At 44.6% G+C, this 22,906-nt stretch overlaps 1 protein-coding gene across 1 annotated transcript in view; it reads left to right on the top strand.

The window, feature by feature from the left end:
- The window catches only part of LOC131460189 (NACHT, LRR and PYD domains-containing protein 12-like), a 468,988-nt gene that overhangs the window by 72,345 nt on the left and 373,737 nt on the right, over window positions 1-22,906 (top strand). The window contains exons 4-7 of the mRNA XM_058630462.1: window positions 11,782-11,931; window positions 17,099-17,310; window positions 17,716-19,618; window positions 20,257-20,430. Of these exons, the coding sequence (XP_058486445.1) occupies window positions 11,782-11,931; window positions 17,099-17,310; window positions 17,716-19,618; window positions 20,257-20,430 (2,439 nt within the window). The remainder of the gene's footprint in view (window positions 1-11,781; window positions 11,932-17,098; window positions 17,311-17,715; window positions 19,619-20,256; window positions 20,431-22,906) is intronic.

Below are 22,906 nucleotides of genomic sequence, written 5' to 3'. Positions count from 1 at the left end.
ATAAATGTGTATTTTGTGATGATATTGAAAGCTTTCATTGTGTGTCCTCTGAAGCACACGTGACTGGCTGCACACAGAGATCCGACTCCAGCCCTTCTCTAAAGAGGACATGATTTATGCTCTTGTTATGGTCAATAATGCTAAACAATATATTAATACTTGGAACACATGGAAATATATGAACGTGAAACTTCGATTGATTGTGTTTCATAACCAGTTTCTTTAACATGATGAAAGGTAAAAATGCAATGAAACTTTTCACTTGATTTGAAAAATAGGATCTAAAAACAAAAGCCTTAGCTAACTTTTTCTTTAGTTTTTGATCTTGTTTGATTTGTCTGTATTTGATCATGCAAATGTTTCTCTTCTGCGTTCTTCCTGTGCACCTGCTCCTTTGAAAGGTTTAAACAAAGATGTGAGCCTTGTTGTTTCTACATTATTTTGTTCAATAAATCATTCAAAAAACAATCCAAAAGAACTCCATAGGAATGAACGGAGGCAAAGGGGCTGAGCTCTATCCAGTTGTTCTAATACATCCATGGTATCAACATGTTTGCCTGTTTGTTTTGTCGTGTTACTTGCACTTCACATGTCTGCCACACAGTGGCGGTGGTGCGCGGGTTTTCTGCTGTTTTGACCCACTGACAGTGATAGTTGTTGAGCAGACGCTGGAGCCAAGTGAATCAAAATAGGACGCAGAGTTGATTGAAATGGAACGTTTCTGAAGCATCTTTGCTCACTTATTTCAAACCAACGATGTTCAAACACCAATAATTGCACTTTTCTTCTCACCTATAGTTGCTACCAATGATTACAAGTGTTCTAAACACCTTTTGTTCATTAAAGCCTTTAATCCCAGTTACATTGAAGGGATTTATTGATTGAATGTTCCTCTTATTTCAATGATATTTCATTCATTATGTTGGATGTTTTTTGTCTGATACTATTTTACACCTTAGAGTAGTATGTGTTCAATTCACTGTTATCATTCTATTAAATATATGATTCATATAACGATCAGAAAATATTCACATCAATTCAGGCCAGAAAACCCGCAGACTTATGATCATACTGTTAGGAACTGTAATAACTGTGGGAACTGAGAGCAGTATATACATGTCCACTAGGTGGGGCAATGAGTCGAGTAGTTACCTGTTGGGCATGTTACATAAGTGAAGAAGAGAATAAGCTCTGTGTACTATGAAGATGATGTGATCGTGACTACACTGTGTTCGTCCGTAAGAAAATAAACCTTCCCTCATGTTCAGTCTCCCGTGAGTTACTACATAAATGGCGACGAGGATGGGATGTACCGCTCCTTTTGCCAAAACCAGACGTGGGAGGAATATTGTGAAGTGCTCCAACAGTTTTTTTGAAGCTAATGAGATCGACGAAGCAGGTCGACAGAAAGCTATTTTGCTCAGTTCAGTGGGCAGTCAGACTTACAGCCTCATGAGGAACTTAGTCAGCCCCGCCAAGCCAGGAGACAAGACGTTTAATGAACTTGTCAAGTTATTAAAGGATCATTTCAACCCCAAACCCAGCGAGATTGTGCAGCGTTTCAAGTTTAACTCCAGAAACAGAAAGTATGGAGAAACAGTTATGGAATATGTTGCTGTTCTAAGGAAATTAGCACAAGACTGCAATTACGGAGACAAGTTATCAGAGATGATACGTGACAGACTGGTCTGTGGCATCGGAGATGACCGCATACAGCGCCGACTGCTGTCAGAGCCGGATTTGAGCTTCGACAAGGCACTGAAGTTGGCCCAGGCCATTGAGACAGCCAGCAAAGATGTAAAAGACTTACAATCTTTGGAGTTTGCGCCATCACACATGAGGACACCTCAAGCAGTGCACAAAATGTCAACAAAGCAGACCCCTGGCAGGCAGCAGCATCAGCATAAGGCTTGTTACAGGTGTGGAGGTGAGCAGCACAGGGCTGGGGACTGTAGGTTTATTAAAGAAACCTGTCACAAATGTGGTAAAGTTGGCCACATTCAGAAAGTGTGTAGGTCCAAAGGCCCAGCTAGTATTTCAAAGACTGGAGGGGGTGGTGTACAGACAGGAAAGCAGGGGAGAACTCAGGGAGCAAATTATGTCAGCCAGGGGGAGGATGACAAAGAGGGCATTGATACAGAGGAAGTCATGTTCACACTGTACAAAATAGATGAACTTGATGTACCGGCAGAAGAGCCATTCATAGAGACACTGACCGTTAATGAGATGGACACGCAGTTTGAGATGGACTCAGGTTGTGGGGTAACAGTCATGAACCACTCAGTGTTCAAAACCTTGGGGGGAAAAGAGGCGCCAAAGCTACGCCCATGTCGGGTGAGACTCAGAACATATACAGGGCATAGAGTACAAGTCTTGGGAGCAGCTGTGGTTAAGGTGCAGCACAAAGGGCGAGTGCAAGACTTACCTGTGGTAGTTGTAGCAGGTTCAGGCCCTAGTCTGGTAGGTAGGTACTGGATTAGGAGGCTAGGTTTACAGTGGAGATCAGCACCCCAGGTCCATCACGTCCAGGAAGAAACCTCAGAAGAGGTACAGGGGAGACCAGAAACCCAAATCCATCATGTAAAAAAAGAGACCTTGGAGGAGGTACTGGTGGAGTATGGGGAGGTTTTCAACGAGGAACTCTGGAGATTTAAAGGCCCCCCAGCAAAAATATATGTGGACAAGGAAGCAGTCCCAGGTTTTTTAAAGCCAGGCCCGTCCCATATGCCATGAGAGGTAGAGTTGAGGCTGAACTAAACCGTCTCCTTTCTCAGGAGGTTATTGAACCAGTAAAACATGCTGAGTGGGCCGCGCCTGTGGTCCCTGTGTTAAAACCTGATGGCACAGTAAGACTGTACGGAGATTACAAGCTGACTGTAAATCAGATCTCAAAACTGGAACAGTACCCAATCCCCAGAATTGTGGACCTGTTTGCTACGCTTTCGGGGGGACAGAAGTTCACAAGGTTAGATCTGAGTCATGCCTATCACCAGATTCCCCTGGATGAGGAAGCAAAGAAGTATGTGACCATAAATACGCATAAAGGATTGTTCACATACAGAGTGCTACCTTTTGGTGTTTCATCAAGCCCAGCGATATTTCAACGGACCATGGAGGTACTGCTGCAGGGCATTCCTCGTATCACCATCTTTCTGGATGACATTCTTCTCACAGGGAAAGACGACCAAGAGCACCTGCAGACCCTGTCCATGGTGCTGAATCGGCGAGATGAAGCTGGTCTGCAACTTAAAAGAGCCAAATGCTTATTCATGAATGAGGAAGTGATTTTTCTGGGTCATAAGGTGGATGCAACAGGACTGCACCCAGTCCATGAGAAGGTGCATGCAATCCAAGAGGCACCCACACCTTCAAATGTGACAGAGTTGAAGGCATACCTTGGACTGTTAAACTATTACAACAAGTTCCTACCCAATCTGTCAACTGTTCTCGCTCCAGTGCACAAACTGCTGAAAAAAGACACAAGGTGGCAGTGGGGAGAGGCACAACAAGTTGCTTTTGAAAAATCAAAAGAAATGATGCAGTCTGCTAAAGTGCTGGTGCATTACGACCCAGAGAAGGACATTGTGCTCTCATGTGACGCATCACTGTATGGAGTAGGTGCTGTGCTGTCACATCACATGCCAGATGGAACGGAGAGGCCCATAGGATTCACCTCACGAACTTTAAATGCAGCGGAGAAGAACTATTCACAACTGGATAAAGAAGGATTAGCAGTGATGTTTGGAATAAAATGTAAAAAAACGGAATAAAGTACATTTATGGACGGAACTTCACTATAGTGACAGATCACAAGCCCTTGTTGTCACTTTTCAGTGAGATGCGAGCCGTACCACAGATGGCCTCACCCAGAATCCAAAGGTGGGCGGTAACCTTGAGAGCCTACGAATATTCGATAGTGTATAAGGAAGGGAAGTATCACTGCAATGCGGATGCTCTGAGCCGCCTTCCTTTACCAGAAAAAATGGAAGTGGAGAGACTGGAAGAGAGAGTTCTCATGCTAGAGAGCTCTGACATCACGCTGGTGACAGCTGATCAAGTGAAAACATGGACAGACAAAGATCCAGTACTCTCGAGGGTGCGGGAGATGGTACAAATTTGCTGGTCATCAAAACTGAAAGGGGAGGAGTTTGCCCCTTATGAGGTGAGGAAACATGAGCTCAGTATCCAGAATGGGTGTGTGTTATGGGGCTCGAGAGTGATTGTGCCACATCCAGGTCAAGGAAATGTTATGAGGCAGCTTCATCAGTGCCACCCAGGAGTGTCCAGAATGAAGGCATTGGCTAGGAGTTATGTATGGTGGCCAAATGTGGACAAAGAGGTGGAGGATACTGTAAAGGGCTGTACAACATGTCAAGAGCACCGCAACATTCCTGCACCAGCTCCATTACACCCCTGGGATTGGCCTGACAAACCGTGGAGCCGTATCCATGTGGATTATGCCGTACCGTTTATGGAAAAAATGTTTTTTGTGCTTGTTGATGCACATTCAAAGTGGATGGACGTGTATCCAGTGAACTCTGCCACTTCAGCCACCACAATTGAGTGCCTGCGTACAAGTTTTAGCAACCATGGACTGCCTGAGTTGTTGGTGTCTGATAATGGCACTTGTTTCACCAGCACCGAGTTCAAAGACTTCCTGAACAAAAATGGTATCCGTCATGTGACCTCTGCACCCTACCACGCCGCCAGTAATGGGTTAGCAGAGAGAGGGGTACAAACAGGGCCGGCTCTACCTAATTTTGTGCCCTAGGCGAGATTGCTCTCCGGTGCCCCCCCCCCACACACACACACACATGAATTACACCAGCCAAATGAACAATCACACATGTTTAATTTGAACAACAACAGCAAACAGCAAAAAATCACAACTTTCAAGTATTGAATACAGCAACCACAAGAACAATCACAACAGTTTCATTTGAACAACAACAACAAACTTTCAGGTAACTCTTTCCAGCGTGTCTTTCACTTCAACTAAAATTGTACACGTCTGGACTTCCTTGCAGCAAAAGCATCTATGGTATCATCAAATGCCTAGACACTTTTTGTGTGAAGACGTTTTATTAGCGCTATTTATTTAAAACTTTTAAATAAATAGCGCTAATAAAACGTCTTCACACAAAACGGCACAATTAAAAAAAATTGTACAGGCTAATGTTACCTTTATATTGTAATTTCCTCTTCTCCTCTTCTTTTCGTCTCTTGCGGTATTGCGCTCCCGAGGGCTTGGACGGCCTTTTCATGTCGTTAATAACAAAAGCTTCACCTGTCTGTGACCTGACCTCTGATCCCTGCTCTGACCCTGAGGTCACCCGTCATGTGATTCAGCAGCACCACATTTTAGGAACATTATTGTTTATTCATTTGTTAATATTTATTATTTTCAAGAGAGAACACACAAATGAGGGCGACTGGGAATAGAAAATCATTTTTATTTTCATTGTTTTAAATTTTTTTATTTTTTTTTTTGCTGGAGGGGCGACTCGCGGCGCCCCTCCAGCAGATGGCGCTCTAGGCGACCGCCTATATCGCCTATGCCAAGAGCCGGCCCTGGGTACAAACATTCAAGAGAATGATGAAAAAATGTCCAGAAGGCACACTGACAGCTAAGGTAGCCAGAGTATTATTTAGCTACAGAGTGACTCCTCACACTACAACAGGTCTATCCCCAGCAGAGCTGCTTCTCGGGAGGAAGCTACGTTGCACCCTGGATTCAATCCACCCAGACCTAAGCAGGAGAGTGAAGGAAAACCAAGAAAGACAGATAAAAGATCACAATAAAAAGGCAAAAGGACGTTGGGTCAAAACAGGAGACTCAGTGCTGACCCAGAACTTCAGTCTAGGACCCAAGTGGATTCCGGGAATTATTGAGTCGGTGACTGGACCAGTGTCCTACAAAGTGATGCTGGGTGATGGGAGAGTAGTGAGGAGACATGTGGACCAGATTCACACTCACCACCAGAGACCAGGGAAATGCAACAGCAACCAACCTGCGGACGCTAGTCGGCCAAGTCAGGCCGATGAAAAAAATGAAGCATGGCTGGAAGCTGAGGAGGTGCTATTCAGTGGTGACCAGTTGGAGGAGCCAGCAGTTGTTGAAGCTGTAGGAAGCTCAGAGACTGAACAAAGAACGGTAACAAATGCGACTCCAGTAAGAAGACAGTCAAAAAGGGAAACTAAGTTAGAATAGAATAGAATAGAATAGAAAATACTTTATTAATCCCTTGCGGGAAATTCTTTTGTCACAGCGCTCCAGTGTACAAAGGTAACAAATGTTGTAACAGCAATTTTTTTGGAAATTACAAAATTACAAACTATAAGAAGAAGTAGGAGTAAACATAAGAATAAAATTACAAAATTAAAGAATACTATTAAAATAAGAATAAATTTACAGAGTTCTATTAAAATAAGAATAAATTTACAGAGTTATTTATCATACAGAGGAATTGTACAGCTTAATGGCCACAGGCAGGAATGATTTCCTGTGGCGTTCTGTGGTGCAGCGTGGTAGAATAAGTCTCTTGCTGAATGTGCTTCTGTGGCTGGTCAGCACATCATGTAGAGGATGGAGGGAGTTGTCCAGTATGGACCTAATCCTGGACAACATCCTTCTCTCTGACACTGCTGTCAGGGAGTCAATCTCCTCTCCAACAACATGGCTGGCTTTGCGGATGAGTTTGTTAAGTCTGTTGGCGTCCCGCACCTTCAGTCTGCTGCCCCAGCACGCCACAGCGTAGAGAATGGCACTGGCCACCACAGACTCGTAAAACATCCGCAGCATTTTCCGGCAGATGTTGAAGGACCTCAGCCGCCTCAGAAAATAGAGACGGCTTTGACCCTTCCTGTAGAGTGCGTCTGTGTTTTTAGTCCAGTCCAGTTTATTGTCCAAGTACACCCCTAAGTACTTGTAATCCTCAACTATGTCCACGTTAACCCCACGGATGGAGATAGGGGTCACTGGAGCCCTGGTCCTCCTCAGGTCCACCACCAGTTCTTTAGTTTTTGTCGCGTTGAGCTGCAGATGGTTCTGCTCACACCACGTGACAAAGTTGTCCACCACACCCCTGTACTCAGTCTCCTCACCCTTACTGATAAGTCCAACTACTGCAGAGTCGTCAGAAAACTTCTGAAGATGGCAGGTCTCTGTGCAGCAGCTGAAGTTCGTGGTGTAGAGGGTGAAGAGGAAGGGAGAGAGGACCGTCCCCTGCGGTGCCCCGGTGTTGCTGATCAGTCTGTCTGATGTGCAGTGCTGCAGGCGCACATACTGTGGTCTGCCAGTCAGGTAATCCACAATCCAGGACACAAGGGGGGGCTCCACCCGCATAGCTGTCAGTTTCTCACTCAGTAGAGCTGGCCTGATGGTGTTGAATGCACTGGAGAAGTCAAAAAACATGACTCTTACAGTGCTCGCCGGCTTGTCCAGGTGAGCGTAGACACGGTCTAGCAGGTAGATGATGGCATCCTCAACCCCTAGTCGGGGCTGGTAGGCGAACTGGAGGGGGTCTAGCAGTGGTCTCACCATGGGCCGGAGCTGATCCAGGATGAGTCTCTCCAGGGTCTTCATTATGTGTGACGTCAGTGCCACCGGTCTGTAGTCCTTGGATCCGCTGGGGCGTGGTATCTTGGGCACAGGAACGATGCATGACGTCTTCCACAGCACGGGGACCCTGTGAAGACTCAGACTCAGGCTGAAGATGTGTTGTAGCACTCCACATAGCTGGGGGGAACAAGCTTTCAGAACCCTGGGGCTCACACCATCAGGTCCTGCAGACTTGCCTGCATGGAGTCTCTTCAGCTGCCTCATGATTTGGTCAGCAGTGATGTGGAGTGAGGGGGTGACCTGTGGGGGAGGGGTAGGGGTGTTGTCTTGGAGAGTGTTGTCACTTTGGGAGCCGGGGGAGGAGGAGGTGTGTGGGGGGCCATCACTGGGGGAAGAGTGGCTGTAGGAGGGGGGAGGGAGAGAGAGTGGAGTGGGCGCTAACTGCAGGCATGCAGGAGAGGAGCCCATGGGAGGATGAGCCGGGGTCACCGAGTCAAATCTGTTAAAAAACAGATTCATCGCGTTTGCACAGTCCATGCTGCCCCCAACTCCTCTATTGCTGGTTGGTCTGAAGCCAGTGATGGTTCTCATTCCACTCCAGACCTCCCTCATGTTGTTCTGCTGGAGCTTCCACTCCAGCTTCCTCCTATACTTCTGTTTGGCCTCCTTGATCTTCACCTTCAGCTCCTTCTGGATTGTTCGCACCTCCTCCCTGTTGCCAGCTGTGAAAGCCCTCTTCTTCTCATTGAGGATGGTTTTGACTTCCTTTGTTACCCACGGTTTGTTATTTGGGTAACAAAGGACAGTCTCCGGTGGGACGATGGTGTCAACACAGAAGTTGATATAGTCCGTTACACACACTGTGAGCCCATCAATGTCCTCTCCATGCGGCTCACAGAGCGTCTGCCAGTCTGTCACTTCAAAGCATCCCCGCAGTGTCTCATAGGCCTCATCAGACCATCTCCTCACGATCTTTGTGGTTACAGGCTGGCTCTTCACCACCGGCACATAACAGGGTTTGAGGTGAATCAGGTTGTGATCTGACCTGCCAAGTGGGGGGAGAGGAGAGGAGCTGTATGCCTCCTTAGCATTAGCATACAGCAAGTCAATGGTTCTCTCCTCTCTGGTGGGACAGCTCACATACTGTGTGAATGTGGGGAGTGTAGTGTCCATGGTGATATGATTAAAGTCACCCGAGATAGCAATGAATGCACTTGGGTGCTGAGTCTGTAGCTGGGCTATGGCAGAGTGAATAGAGTCATTTGCCGACGTCGGGTTTGCAGAGGGGGGGACATAAACAGCCACCATGATTACCTGTGAAAACTCCCTGGGCAGATAATATGGTCGAAGTCCAACAGCACAAAGTTCCATGTTCGGGTCACAGATGATCTCCTTGATGGTGATGTGAGCGGGGTTGCACCATCGGTTGTTTACCAGCACAGCGACACCCCCACCTTTGCGCTTGCCGCTCTTGGCGCAGTCTCTGTCGGCCCGTACGGTGTGGAAGCCCGCGATGGAGACGTTGTCATCAGGAATATCCTGGTGCAGCCATGTCTCTGTAAAACACATTATGCTGCATTCCCGATACTCCTTCTGGCTCCGGGCTAGCGCTGTCAGCTCGTCCATCTTGTTGCCCAGGGACCTCACGTTCCCCATGATGAGAGAGGGGAGACACGTCTTAAATCTCCGCTTTTCTAACCTCCGCTGTCTCAACCCGTCGTTTTTCTTCTGTTTCAATCCTCCTCTGCGTCCCCGATGCGTTTTTCTCCGTAGCTCCGCTGGAACCTCTGCCGGTCTGTCCGCTGGGCCAGCCGGCTTCAGGTCGATCAGCTGTTCTCTGGAGTAAACAATCTGATCGGCTTGGACTCGTTGTGCTGCGATGCCGGTTTGTAGCAGTATCACAGCGAGCAAAAAGGCAATAATATTAACAACCAGCATAATTAAATAGAGGGTTTTAAATAAAATAAAATAGTTTAAAAGTAAAGAAGTTTAACAAGAGAAAAAACGAATAAAATACGAAAGAATAGGAAAGTTACACGGAGCGACTGCAACAGGCTGCACGCGTGTTGACGCATGCGCACTAGCAATAAGATGCAATTGCTAGCAATAAGACTAGCTTAAGATGCCCAGCTATCTTAAGGATTTTCAGTTGAATTAAGGGAAACTTAATAGTGTTGTTTGGCACTTAACAGGAGTTAAAGACAGTTATAAGGTTCCAGTGAGTTGTATAGAAATTGCTTAAGGGGAGAGGGATGTAATAACTGTGGGAACTGAGAGCAGTATATACATGTCCACTAGGGGGGCAATGAGTCGAGTAGTTACCTGTTGGGCATGTTACATAAGTGAAGAAGAGAATAAGCTCTGTGTACTATGAAGATGATGTGATCGTGACTACACTGTGTTCGTCCGTAAGAAAATAAACCTTCCTTCATGTTCAGCAAGAAGTCTCCCGTGAGTTACTACAGGAACAATAAGTGTAAATAATAAATTCAAGTCCACAAACATAGATGTAAAACTCTCGCGCTGCCTCTTTATTTCCTGCTCGACTCATTTCCTGTAAGAGAAAGTGAAAGTAACTATTCTGTAACTTTGCTTCAGTCGCCATTTGAACTGCGCAGCACGAGGACAGACTGGTGAGTGTTGACGTGATTATGATGATAATATATGATGATATATGATGATATATGATGATATATGATGATTTAGTGCGTGTGAGTCAAGTACCTTAAAGTGAGACTTGAGTAAAAGTCTTAAAGTTTGACATTTACTCTACTTGAGTATCAAAAATCATTTCTGATATAAAATGTAGTCAAAGTTGCTAGAAATAACAAAGTTGCAGTACAAATACGTGGAATGTGTACTTAAGTACAGTCATGAAGTATATGTACTGCTTAATCCTGACAGATTAGAATGGAAACTTCCAGCCTGTCATAACTCCAGTCTGTCGTCTTTTGTTTTTCCTAAATGTGACGTCATGTTTTCTTCTTTATGTCAATTCTACTCAAGCGTCCAAACCGAAACATAAAGTCCCGTCAAACGCGAACACAATGTTAAATGAGATTAAATGAACGATTGTAAATGATCATTTGGATTAAAAGTGAAATAATAATGTCATATATTCATATTATCATCAAAATAATGACTTGATTTAGTAGCTTTAAGTACTATAAGTACTACAAGTACTATAAGTGCTTAATGCACTAAAGTCGGATGAAGTGCTTTTACTGTGAACTTTTGGAGTAATCCAGGGTCAAAGTTGACTTGAACAAAACTGAGGTTATTCTTTCTTTGACGTGGTATCAAAAGTATAAGTAATAGCAATAAAAGCAATAAGTAATCCAGGATCTAATTGGACTTTTGCTCTCAAAACTGAGCTCATCAGCTGACTTGAATGCAGACAACAGCCCTTCAGTCACATACAGAGTAGCCTTGCACCATCTACTGGCACAAATATGTAAGTGACATGAACAGCAGGTTTCATAAAACACCTTCTCTGACAGAAAACTCCTGATGTGTTACAGTTTTCTCTCGTGTGATCACTGGACTGAACACAGATCCACATCAGACGTCCTCCAGGAAACATGAAGGAGATTTTCCACTCAAACTGAGAGGTAACTCTTTAAAGTGCTTTCAATATGATGCTTTCAGTGGAGCAGTGATAAGTCAGTGAGGAGCTCATTTGCACAAACTCATGACAACAACAAAGAGAAGACGTGCTTTTTATATATGAGGTTTACACTTTACACTATAAAACAAGTTATTCTCTGTAAATCTGTATATTGGGACAGTTTATTCAATTGAATGTTATTTGTATAGCGCCAAATCATAACATACATGATCTCAGGTCTGTACATCGACAACATCAAGGAGAGCAGAGAAACACAACAGTTCACACAATGAGCAAACACTAGGCATCAGTGGAGAGAAAAAACTCCCTCTTAACAGAAGTCCGTGTGTGTGTGTGTGTGTGTCTGTGTCTGTGTGTCTCTGTGTGTGTGTGTGTGTGAGTGTGTGTGTGTCTGTGTGTGAGTGAGTGTGTGTGTGTTTGTGTGTGTGTGTGCGTCTGTGTGTGTGTGTGTGTGTGTGTGTCTGTCTGTCTGTCTGTCTGTGTGTGTGTGTGTGTCTGTCTGTCTGTCTGTCTGTCTGTGTGTGTGTGTGTGTGTGTCTGTGTGTGTGTGTGTGTGTGTGTGTGTGTGTGTGTGTGTGTGTGTGTTTCTCAGAATGACTGAAGTCCAGCAGATGAGTGGTTGTGTGGAGGAAGACGAGGACAGAGCAGAGTCTCCAGGACCCAGCGGTCTGTCTGTGAAGAGTGACCAGTCTATGAGCCCACCTTTAAAGTTCAGTCATGAACCTGGAGCCTCAGAGACAAAGTAAGAGACTCATGCACTGACAACAAGAGAACATCACACTCTCACTCTTGTGCACTCTAAATGCTGACTGTACCTGTAGAGCAGTGGTCCTCAATAGGGCTGAACGATATATCGTTATCGTATCGCTATCTAGATATGAACATTCAAGATATTAATATCGAAAAAGCAACGATATAAACAATATAGATTTTCCCCCGCGCTCACCCTGCATGTACAGCTCTGGCAGTCACAATAAACATAATTTTTACGATTGCCCTTGAATGCACCACTACGGCCAGCCAACCACAAACCTTATTTCATGCTTGCTGTGGATCGACAGCTGAAGCCAACCAATGACAAACATAGGAGGGCGGGAGGGAGACGGACACTGAGACGCGCACACACACACACACGACATACACAGCGGGAAAGAAAGTGACATGAGCGCGGAAGATAATGCGGCCGGTGGCGATTTTGTGCCAAAACATAATTCATTCTCCATTATTTGGAGGTATTTTGGATTTAAAAAGGATGATGTCAACCCGAGCGAGGTGTTGTGCAGGTCGTGCTTGGCGAAAATTGCGACGAAGCAAGGTAGCACAACAAACATGTTTCACCACCTGAAACAACACCATTGCGTGCTGCACGAAGAGTGTAATACAATGAGAGAAACACCGGGGACTTCTCAGTCATCCCAAAAGAAGCCCAAGCAAAGTGTGTTTACTGATGCGTTCAGTAGCGTTACACCGTATGAGTCGACGTCCACCGGACATAAAGGCGTTACAGACGCTATAACATACCACATTGCAAAATACATGGTACCCGTGTACACAGTCTCACAGTGAGTTCTCATCAATGAAACTACACTTTCCATGTGGAAAGTTTCCACAGTCTTTTGTATCATGATGTTTTTATTTCTTCTGAAAAATGCTTGGTTTTCACCGAACCCGTAGTCATATCGTATCATATCGATATCGAGATATCTGGCATGAATATAGAGATATGACATTTTGTCCATATCGTTCAGCCCTAGTCCTCAACCCCCGGGCCGCGGACCGGTACCAGTCCGTGGGTCAATTGGTACCGGGCCGCAGAGAAAGAATACATAACTTCCATTATTTCCGTTTTATTTATGATCAGATTGTGAACCATTCTCTCGCCACATCTGTCTATGACTCACTCTTGACACATGTCAACATGCTTGCCTCGGTCACATGTCACGGTCGAAGAAGATGATCAACTGCTGGAGATGGCAAAATGACGGCGGCATTAAAAGTATGTTTGAGACAATAACTCTGCCGGTGTTGTGGATTAAAGTCATGACAGAAAACCCTGAGATCACCACAACAGCAACATCCTATCTGTGTGAAGCAGGGTGAGCGGGTGCTGCTGCTGCTGCTGTTGACGAAGCACCCGTCTCCTGGCTCGCGTCATCTGGGTCCTCCGTTACCGCTGCTGCGCAATGAACAGACGGGACTTCACATTTGTCCTTTGGTCAGCGGCAGCATCCGCAACTGGTTGATGGACTCGGCCATTTTTCCCCCAGCCGGTGCACATGCCGCTGACGCACGGCTGCGCTCTGTGCAGTATCGTTGGCGCGATGTTACGAGGACGCTGCTAATACATTTGCATACACAGTGGATTCACGTTTATTATTATATTCACAAAAGACCCGTTTTTATGCCGGTCGTATCATTTTATTTAGTTTTTTATTTATTTATTTTTGTATTAAAGGCCGGTCCTGAAAATATTGTCTTGACATCAAACCGGTCCGCGGCCCGGGGGTTGAGGACCGCTGCTGTAGAGGATCAGTCTTTACACAAAGATCAGCGACCACAGGCTGTAAACCTGAAATCATTCCCTTCACTCCAGACTCTGGAGGTCACACTGACACTGAGGCTGCTTTGTGATCAAAGTGTCTAAACAAAGACCATCATCAGTGATCATGTGATGTTTGTGTTTGCAGAGGTCAGAACCAGAGACAGAGAGCAGAGTCTCCAGGACCCAGCGGTCTGTCTGTGAAGAGTGACTGGTCTATGGGACTACCTTTAGCCTTCAGTCATGAACCTGGAGCCTCAGAGACAAAGTAAGAGACACTTTGTCCTGTGAAGAAGTCACAACCAAACCTGTGTCCTCACAAAGACAGAATCACACACACACACACAGACTTTGTTGTGCGCTAAACACAAATGCAAAAAAACGAGTGGATAACTCAACTAGAATTGAGTGAAAAAGTCACTAGAAAGATTCATGTGATTGGTTCTACAACGACATCAAAGTCATTTGTCATCAGCTGTGAGTTTTTAAACCAGCTGCAGTTGTCCTTGGGTCACATGACTCACTGCACGTCATCATGATGACATCCATTGTATTGATCTTCGTCTAAATGTTCAGAAATAGCAGGCTTGATCATATTGACCATAACTCTTTGGAAACACTGTATTTCCTGTACTTGTTTGTGTTGTTTTCAGCCGGACATGAGAGCTTCAGCACAGGAATGATAATAGAACGCTTCCATAGCTCTGGAACAACAGGATTCTCTGTCAGTTTTTCAAAGATTGCACAGAAAGCATCATGAAGTTCAGGAGAGCAGTTTTATTTAGCACAGAGGCTGAGAAACCATCAGGTCCTGTAGATTTCTGACTACCGTCATGTCTAAATGCTGACTGTACCTGTAGAGCAGGGCCGTCACACTCTAATGACCTGGGGGCCAATGAGCGTCTATTCTGGTCAAGAGGGGGCCGGACTACGGAACATAGAGTCGTCAAAAAACAAGTGTTCAGTAGCACGAGCTTCAAGTTAAAACACAATCTTGCATCATGATATCACACGTATACTTTGTGATACTGTTTATGATGCAAAATCAATCTGTTCATATCAAATACACATTTATTTCAAATGACGCAAATAATAACGTGGATGTCGGCAGAGCACGGTCATACAGCGGCGACACGTGGCGAACCCAGATCAGCACGAACTTAAAGGAAAAGAAAGAAGACGCTCTTCTCCATCACTCTGCTCCACGCTCATGAACTGCAATCAGACGCAGCTTTGATTGAACACGCTCAGTATCACAGGTGGCTCGTCACTTTCACACATGAAGTTTGCCCAACATCAATAAACAATCAATACAAATAAACAAAGAATAACTGAGGGCACAGTTCAACAGTGGACAACTGTCATGAAACCATCAAACTAGGACTGATGATGGGGAGTCGGGGAGTGCAGCAGTTCCCTGACCTCACTTTGGAATCCACCAAACCTTTTGACAACTTTTCACCTTTCATGATAATAATAATAATAATAAATATAATAATAATAATAATAATAATGATGATAATAATAATAAGAAGAAGGATAACAATGGTTTCCTCACACAAATTTGTGCCACGAGCCGTTTCAGCCACTGCCATTCGTGGCTCGGTCCCTAACAAGCTTATTTATATATGTAATTGAATGTTTTATGTCATAAATTTAATAATGTGATCATTATGAGTGAATGTCTTATTATTACTGTTCTAAAAACATATATTCTATCACCTCGCTGGCAGCTGTGCCTCAGCTACACACTGTGTTTAAAACAAGGTGAGGTCGAGGGCCATGTTTGTATTATAACATGATATTTAAGTGGGGGGACCGCATGTAATCGATTGAGGGGCCGCATATGGCCCGCGGGCCGCCAGTTTGGCACCTGTGCTGTAGAGGATCAATCTTTACACAAAGATCAGCGACCACAGGCTGTAAACCTGAAATCTGTTTGTGATCAAAGTGTCTAAACAAAGACCATCATCAGTGATCATGTGATGTTTGTGTTTGCAGAGGTCAGAACCAGAGACAGAGAGCAGAGTCTCCAGGACCCAGCGGTCTGTCTGTGAAGAGTGACTGGTCTATGGGAGAACCTTTAAACTTCAGTCATGAACCTGGAGCCTCAGAGACAAAGTAAGAGACTCAATAAATAATGCTCTCAAATCAATATGATATGCTCTTGAATTAAGATAAGAAATAACCTCCATCTGTTGGAGGGAAACGTCCAAACTTCAGAGCAGCTCTGAAAGCAGCTTCACATCAACAGCTCATTTCTTTTATTTGTGGTTCAAATTGAATTTGACTGGACTTTTGTGAAGGAAGAAGAACTAAATGTGTGTGTGAGCAACAGACTGAACTGAACTGATTCAGAATCTGATGAAACGGATCAATGAGTCAAACCATTGACGAGTCAGAGAGAGTGTGAGGATGAGCCTCAGGGTTAGACCTTTACAACAGTCCATCAGAACCACTGTGAGACAAAGCTGTAAGGATGTCTTCACAGAGACATGTCCACCTGTCCCTGACGTGTCAGTGATAAAGAAATGTCTCCACAGACACATGTCCACCTGTCCCTGACGTGTCAGTGATAAAGAAATGTCTCCACAGAGACATGTCCACCTGTCCCTGACGTGTCAGTGATAAAGAAATGTCTCCACAGAGACATGTCCACCTGTCCCGACATGTCAGTGATAAAGAAACGTCTCCACAGACACATGTCCACCTGTCCCTGACGTGTCAGTGATAAAGAAGTGTCTCCACAGACACATGTCCACCTGTCCCCGACGTGTCAGTGATAAAGAAATGTCTCCACAGACACATGTCCACCTGTCCCCGATGTGTCGTGATAAAGAAATGTCTCCACAGAGACATGTCCGCCTGTCCCCGACATGTCAGTGATAAAGAAATGTCTCCACAGAGACATGTCCGCCTGTCCCCGACGTGTCAGTGATAAAGAAATGTCTCCACAGAGACATGTCCGCCTGTCCCCGACGTGTCAGTGATAAAGAAATGTCTTCACAGACACATGTCCACCTGTCCCTGACATGTCAGTGATAAAGAAATGTCTCCACAGACACATGTCCACCTGTCCCCGACGTGTAAGTGACAAAGAAATGTCTCCACAGACACATGTCCACCTGTCCCCGACATGTCAGTGATAAAGAAATGTCTCCACAGACACATGTCCACCTGTCCCCGACATGTCAGTGATAAAGAAGTGTCTCCACAGAGACATGTCCACCTGTCCCCGTGTCAGTGATAAAGAAATGTCTCCACAGACACATGTCCACCTGTCCCCGACGTGTCAGTGATAAAGAAATGTCTTCACAGACACATGTCCGCCTGTCCCCAACATGTCAGTGATAAAGAAATGTCTTCACAGAGACCAGTTTGCTGTTTCTGTGGACGAGCAGACGTCCCGCTGTCCTCTGTGTCAGGACGTCCTGAAGGATCCAGTCTCCACCAGCTGTGGTCACCGGTTCTGCAGACGCTGCATCTCCTCATACTGGGACCAGTCTGGTCCACCAGGAGACTCCTGCTGTCCCCAGTGTGGACAAAGACCCAGGACAGGACGTGGACCACAGAGCATCTTTGGTAAGACTCATAAGGAGAGCAGCTCCCATCAGCACTAGCAGACTTTAGAAATGGAAAAACAGGAGAAATCTGTTTAAAAGTTAAAAATGTGACTCATGTTAACTCCATGATGGAGTTTAACTCTCTGCTGCCCCCTGCAGGTTGAAGAAATGAAGGTTTCCCCTCATTTTCTTGCTTTTCTCTCATGATTGTTCTCTTGTAAGCCGATGATACTCTTTCCTTCACAATCATCACAGTTCTTCGAGAATGATTCAGTCTTTCAGAATAAAGTTATTCAAGTCATTACAGTGAAAATGTAGTTTTTCATTTGACAACAAACAACATAAAACAACAACGTCACCGAAAAACATGACACTGATGAAAATAATCCTCAGCTGCTCACATTCTTTGTCTCTTGTCTTTCAGCAGATGTTGGTCTGCAGAAGGTTCTAGATGAACATAAGATCAGTCTGAGGAGCAGATTTGAACATGTGACTGAAGGAACTGAAGGAACAGGAAGTAGAACCCTCCTGAACAGGATCTTCACTGAGCTCTACATCACAGAGGGACAGAGTGAAGAGGTTAATACTCAACATGAGGTGATGCAGCTGGAGACGACCTCCAAGAAGAAGACGGTCCAGGACACTCCCATCAAGTGCTGCGACATCTTTAAAGCCTTACCTGACCAGCAGGGGAGCATCAGAGTCGTCCTGACCAACGGCGTCGCTGGTGTTGGAAAAACCTTCTCGGTGCAGAAGTTCACTCTGGACTGGGCCGAGGGTTTGGAAAACCAGGATGTGAATCTGCTGATTGTGCTCTCGTTCAGGGAGCTGAACCTGATCAGAGATCAGCAGCACAGTCTTCTCACGCTGCTCCATGTTTTCCATCCAACATTAGAGAAGGTCAGAGCAGAGGAGCTCGCTGTCTGTAAACCTTTGTTCATCTTTGACGGCCTGGATGAAAGCAGACTCTCACTGGACTTCAGCAGCAAGACGCTGGTTTCTGACGTCACACACAGGTCATCAGTCAACGTGCTGCTGACCAACCTCATCCATGGGAATCTGCTTCCCTCGGCTCTCGTCTGGATAACTTCTCGACCTGCGGCGGCCAATCAGATCCCTCCTACATGTGTTGCCAGGGTAACAGAAGTACGAGGCTTCACTGACGACCAGAAGGACGAGTACTTCAGGAAGAGATCCAGAACTGAAGATCTGTCCAGCAGAATCATCTCACACATCAAGACATCCAGGAGCCTCCACATCATGTGTCAAGTCCCAGTCTTCTGCTGGATCAGTGCTACAGTTCTGGAGCACATGTTGACCACAGAGCAGAGAGGAGAGCTGCCCAAGACCCTGACAGACCTGTACTCACACTTCCTGCTGGTTCAGACCAAGAGGAAGAAGAACAAGTACGATAAAGGACATGAGACGAGTCCACGGGAGCTGAGGAAGGCCGACAGGGACTTTCTTCTGAAGCTGGGGAGGCTGGCCTTTGAACATCTGCAGAAAGGAGACATCATGTTCTACCAAGAAGACCTGGAGCGGTGTGGTCTTAGTGTGACAGAGGCCTCGGTGTACTCAGGAGTTTGTACAGAGATCTTCAGAAGAGAGAGCGTGATCTTCCAGAAATCAGTCTACTGCGTTGTTCATCTGAGCGTTCAGGAGTTTCTGGCTGCAGTCTACATGTTCCACTGTTTCACCAACAGGAAGACAGAGGTACTGCAGGACTTCTTCAGAAAAAAAGTTGGTGATGATGATGATGGTGAAGATGATGATGATGGTGATGACGATGAAGATGATGATGATGGTGATGACGATGAAGATGATGATGATGATGGTGATGATGATGATGATGATGGTGGTTACACTTCTCTGGATGTGTTCCTGAAAGCAGCCATGGAGAAATCCCTTCAAAGTGAAAATGGTCACCTGGACCTGTTTGTTCGCTTCCTTCATGGACTCTGTCTGAAGTCCAACCACAGACTCTTAGGAGGTCTGCTGGGTCAGACTCAGAACAGTCCAAAAATCATCCAGAGGGTCATCAAGAACCTGAAGGAGATGAACACAGAGAACATCTCACCTGACAGAAGCATCAACATCTTCCACTGTCTGACAGAGATGAACGAGCAATCAGTGCATCAGGAGATTCAAGAGTTCATGAAGTCAAAGAACAGAAAACAGAAACTCTCTGAGATCCACTGCTCAGCTCTGGCCTACATGCTGCAGATGTCTGAGGAGGTTCTGGATGAGTTGGACCTGGACAAGTACAACACATCATACCAGGGGAGACAGAGACTGATTCCAGCTGTGAGGAACTGCAGGAAGGCTCGGTGAGTTCAGACATGATCAATAACATCATCAGTCAGTGATGATTCATGGTTTGGTTTATCAAATACACACAGAAGTCAGTTCTTCTCATTCTTCTCAGTTTGTTTCTGGAGATGTTTTAAATGATGAAAGTGAAGATTTGTCAGCTGGTTGTGATTCTTGTTTTGAACTGAATGAAAACACCAAATCACAACATTCTCTCAAGTCTCTGTTCATGATAAGACAGAAAGACAAGAGAAACCAACAGTTCACACAATGAACAAACACTAGGGGGCAGTGGAGAGAAAATCTGTGACAGAGCCAGACTCAAACATGTGCAGCATCTGCCTCGACCGGTTGTGGTGAAAGGACAAAATGGAGGCCAGAGGAGAGGAGGGGGAGAGAAAGTGAAAGAGGGAGGTGAGGTAGAGACAGAAGAGAGAGACCAGGAGCAGAAATATAACAGTTGTGTCAGCTTCTAAGTTTAAACAGGACTTATGACATTTTTATACAACTACAATGTTATTGATGTTCTATTAATGAGACATAAACATAAGACTGATATCAACTTTAATTATAGTATCATATTAATAATAATAACAATACTACTGGTTTCAAGCAGCAACTTTGTCTAAAGTCTCATCTTTTATTATTTATTCAGGTTGAGTGGCTGCAGTTTGACAGAGATCAGCTGTTCTTCTCTGGCCTCAGTTCTGAAGTCCAACCCCTCACACCTGAGAGACCTGGACCTGAGCTGGAACCAGCTGCAGGATTCAGGAGTGAAGCTGCTGTGTTCTGGACTGGAGAGTCCACATTGTAGACTGGAGACTCTGTGGTGAGTTCACTGACTCTCTGTTACTGTTGTAAATGTCAGATGTTTCATCCCCAACTGAAAGTCATTCATGTTGTCACATGAGTTGAATCAGTGATGGTTGTTCCATGTTTCCACTTTTTCTTCCCTCAGATGTAGAATCAGGATCTTTTCACAGCTGACGTGTTTTTTGTTTTCTAAAGTGTTTCAGTCGCTGTAGTTTTCACGTCAGTCGCAGCTTTGACCTTTTCTGACTGAACTTGATGTTTTTCACTTTCTCCTCTGACACGTTCACATGTAGCCAATCAGAATGAGTGTTGTTGATGATGTCACAGCTGTGACTGTTTACAAACAAACAGGAGCGTCCTCGGTTGGCTCAAGATGGCGACCTGGGCGGTTGGAGTGCGGTGAGCTCCCAAACTATAAGTTGTACCACGTCAAAAAACGGCAACTAAACCAACTATTATGACTGCTGTGGCTACTCTGTGAGGATAGAGAGGATAATAAAATATTTTAATTAAACATTTTGAAAAATGAATTAAATGTTAATTCATTCTAGAACGGGGCACCACCCTGAAAACAGGGAAAAGACAATCAATCTATGCCTTTAAAATCAGTCTTAAATAATCACTGTAATTGACTACGATATCAAAGATATCCCAATTTAACAGTATTGAAGGTATGAATCCGAGCACAGACCCTCTCAACCCCCATTTGTCACTGTATTCATGTACAAAAGACACAGAGCATTCCTTCAGGTTAATAAAAGTAACAATTTATTCAATCAAACATTGAAATCAATTAAACAATCATGTTCACTAAAAGTGAACATTAATGTAGAACGAAAATCTATTGGTTGAATCAACAAATATCACTTGCTAAGCTACAACAACACAGGCTATATACAACATAAACACCAATATGTGTGTGTGTGTGTTTGTGAGTGTAACATGAGACAAAGATAAGACATGGGAGTGACGCGGTTGGCCGAGCAAAGCCACTCCCACTTCCGACACCAAAGTGGAGAAGGCATGCGCAGTAGCAGTGACATTCATTCTGGAAAGAGGAACAAGACAGGGGTGCTGTGCGTCGCCGCTCCTCTTTGCCTTGTTCATAGAACCCATGAGTCAATTGATTAGGCAGAGATCAGATATAAAAAGGGATAACAATGACTTCAGGGGAGCAAAAACTGGCTCTATTTGCTGACCATTTATTGATAAGTTTATCACAACCTACACGGACACTCCCAAATCTGATGAAATTGCTAGAGGAATTAGGTTTCATTTCTGGTTATAAAATGAATATCAACAAAACTCAAGTGTTAACATTTAATTATGACCCTCCATCTTCAATTAAGACCATGTATGATTGGAAATGGGATGCTGAGTCCATCAAATATTTGGGGGGCTCACTGCCCAGAGACTTCTCGAGATTGTATGATATCAATTATGGCCCATTAAGTTCGAGAATAAAGTCTGACATGCGTAGATGGAATGTTATTCCCTTTTTCAGTTTAAGCTCCCGGATAGAATCAATCAGGATGAATATTCTTCCACACATGCTGTACCTTCTTCAGTGTTTGCCAGTTAAAATACCATCTAAGCAGTTCTTAGAATGGGACAGAATAATAGTGAGGTATTTATGGCAAGGGAAAAAGGCAAGAATTAAATTTAAGACGCTGCAATTAAGAAAAGAAAAAGGTGGAATGGGCCTTCCCTGCTTACAGGAATATTATCTTGCAGCCCAAATGAGACCTTTAGTTTGTCTGTGTTCACCAACATACTCTGCAGCATGGAAGAAAATAGAAGGCACGGTAATAAAGGGAATCCCAATAACAGCCCTACTATGTGATAACAGATTACAAGTAGGACAGGAAATCCCAGAAGACTCTATAACTGGCAGCTTTCTGAAACCCTGGCAGGAAATAGTAAAAATGTGTGGATTAGGAGAAGCATCTAAAATGATGAGGTGGTGTGCCTATGATTCAGATTCTGCACCAAATAGAATTGATGCCAGATTTAAGATATGGATCTCAAAAGGTTTAACTACCTATTATTCATTTGTCCACAAAGGGACATTTTGGAGTTTTGAAGACCTACAGAAGGATCATGGACTAGGAAGGGATGATTTCTTTAGATATCTACAAGTGAGACATTATTTTAACAAAAATCTTAAACAGGTGTTCGGAAGAGGTGAGTCAGGGCTCATGGAGGTATTTTTATCATTAACTAAACCCAGATCAGGCAACAAAATGATCTCCAAGTTATATAATGCCATACAATTAGCTAAACCGGAGAATACAGATTACATTAAAAAGAAGTAAATGTAATGATCACACAGGAGAGCTGGGAGAAAATATGCCAGCTACAATGGGTCTCGACCGGGTCAAACACGTGGCGGGAGTTCTGCTGGAAAAACACCACAAGATTTTTTATTACACCTATTCAGAGAAGACATCAGGGCAAGGGGGACGCTTGTTGGAGACTCTGTGGGTCGAATG

This window comes from Solea solea, chromosome 6 (genome assembly GCF_958295425.1).
Source record: "Solea solea chromosome 6, fSolSol10.1, whole genome shotgun sequence".
Taxonomy (NCBI): domain Eukaryota; kingdom Metazoa; phylum Chordata; class Actinopteri; order Pleuronectiformes; family Soleidae; genus Solea; species Solea solea.
The sequence above is the reverse complement of the archived record's forward strand: the minus strand, read 5'-3'. Positions and strand labels throughout refer to the sequence as shown.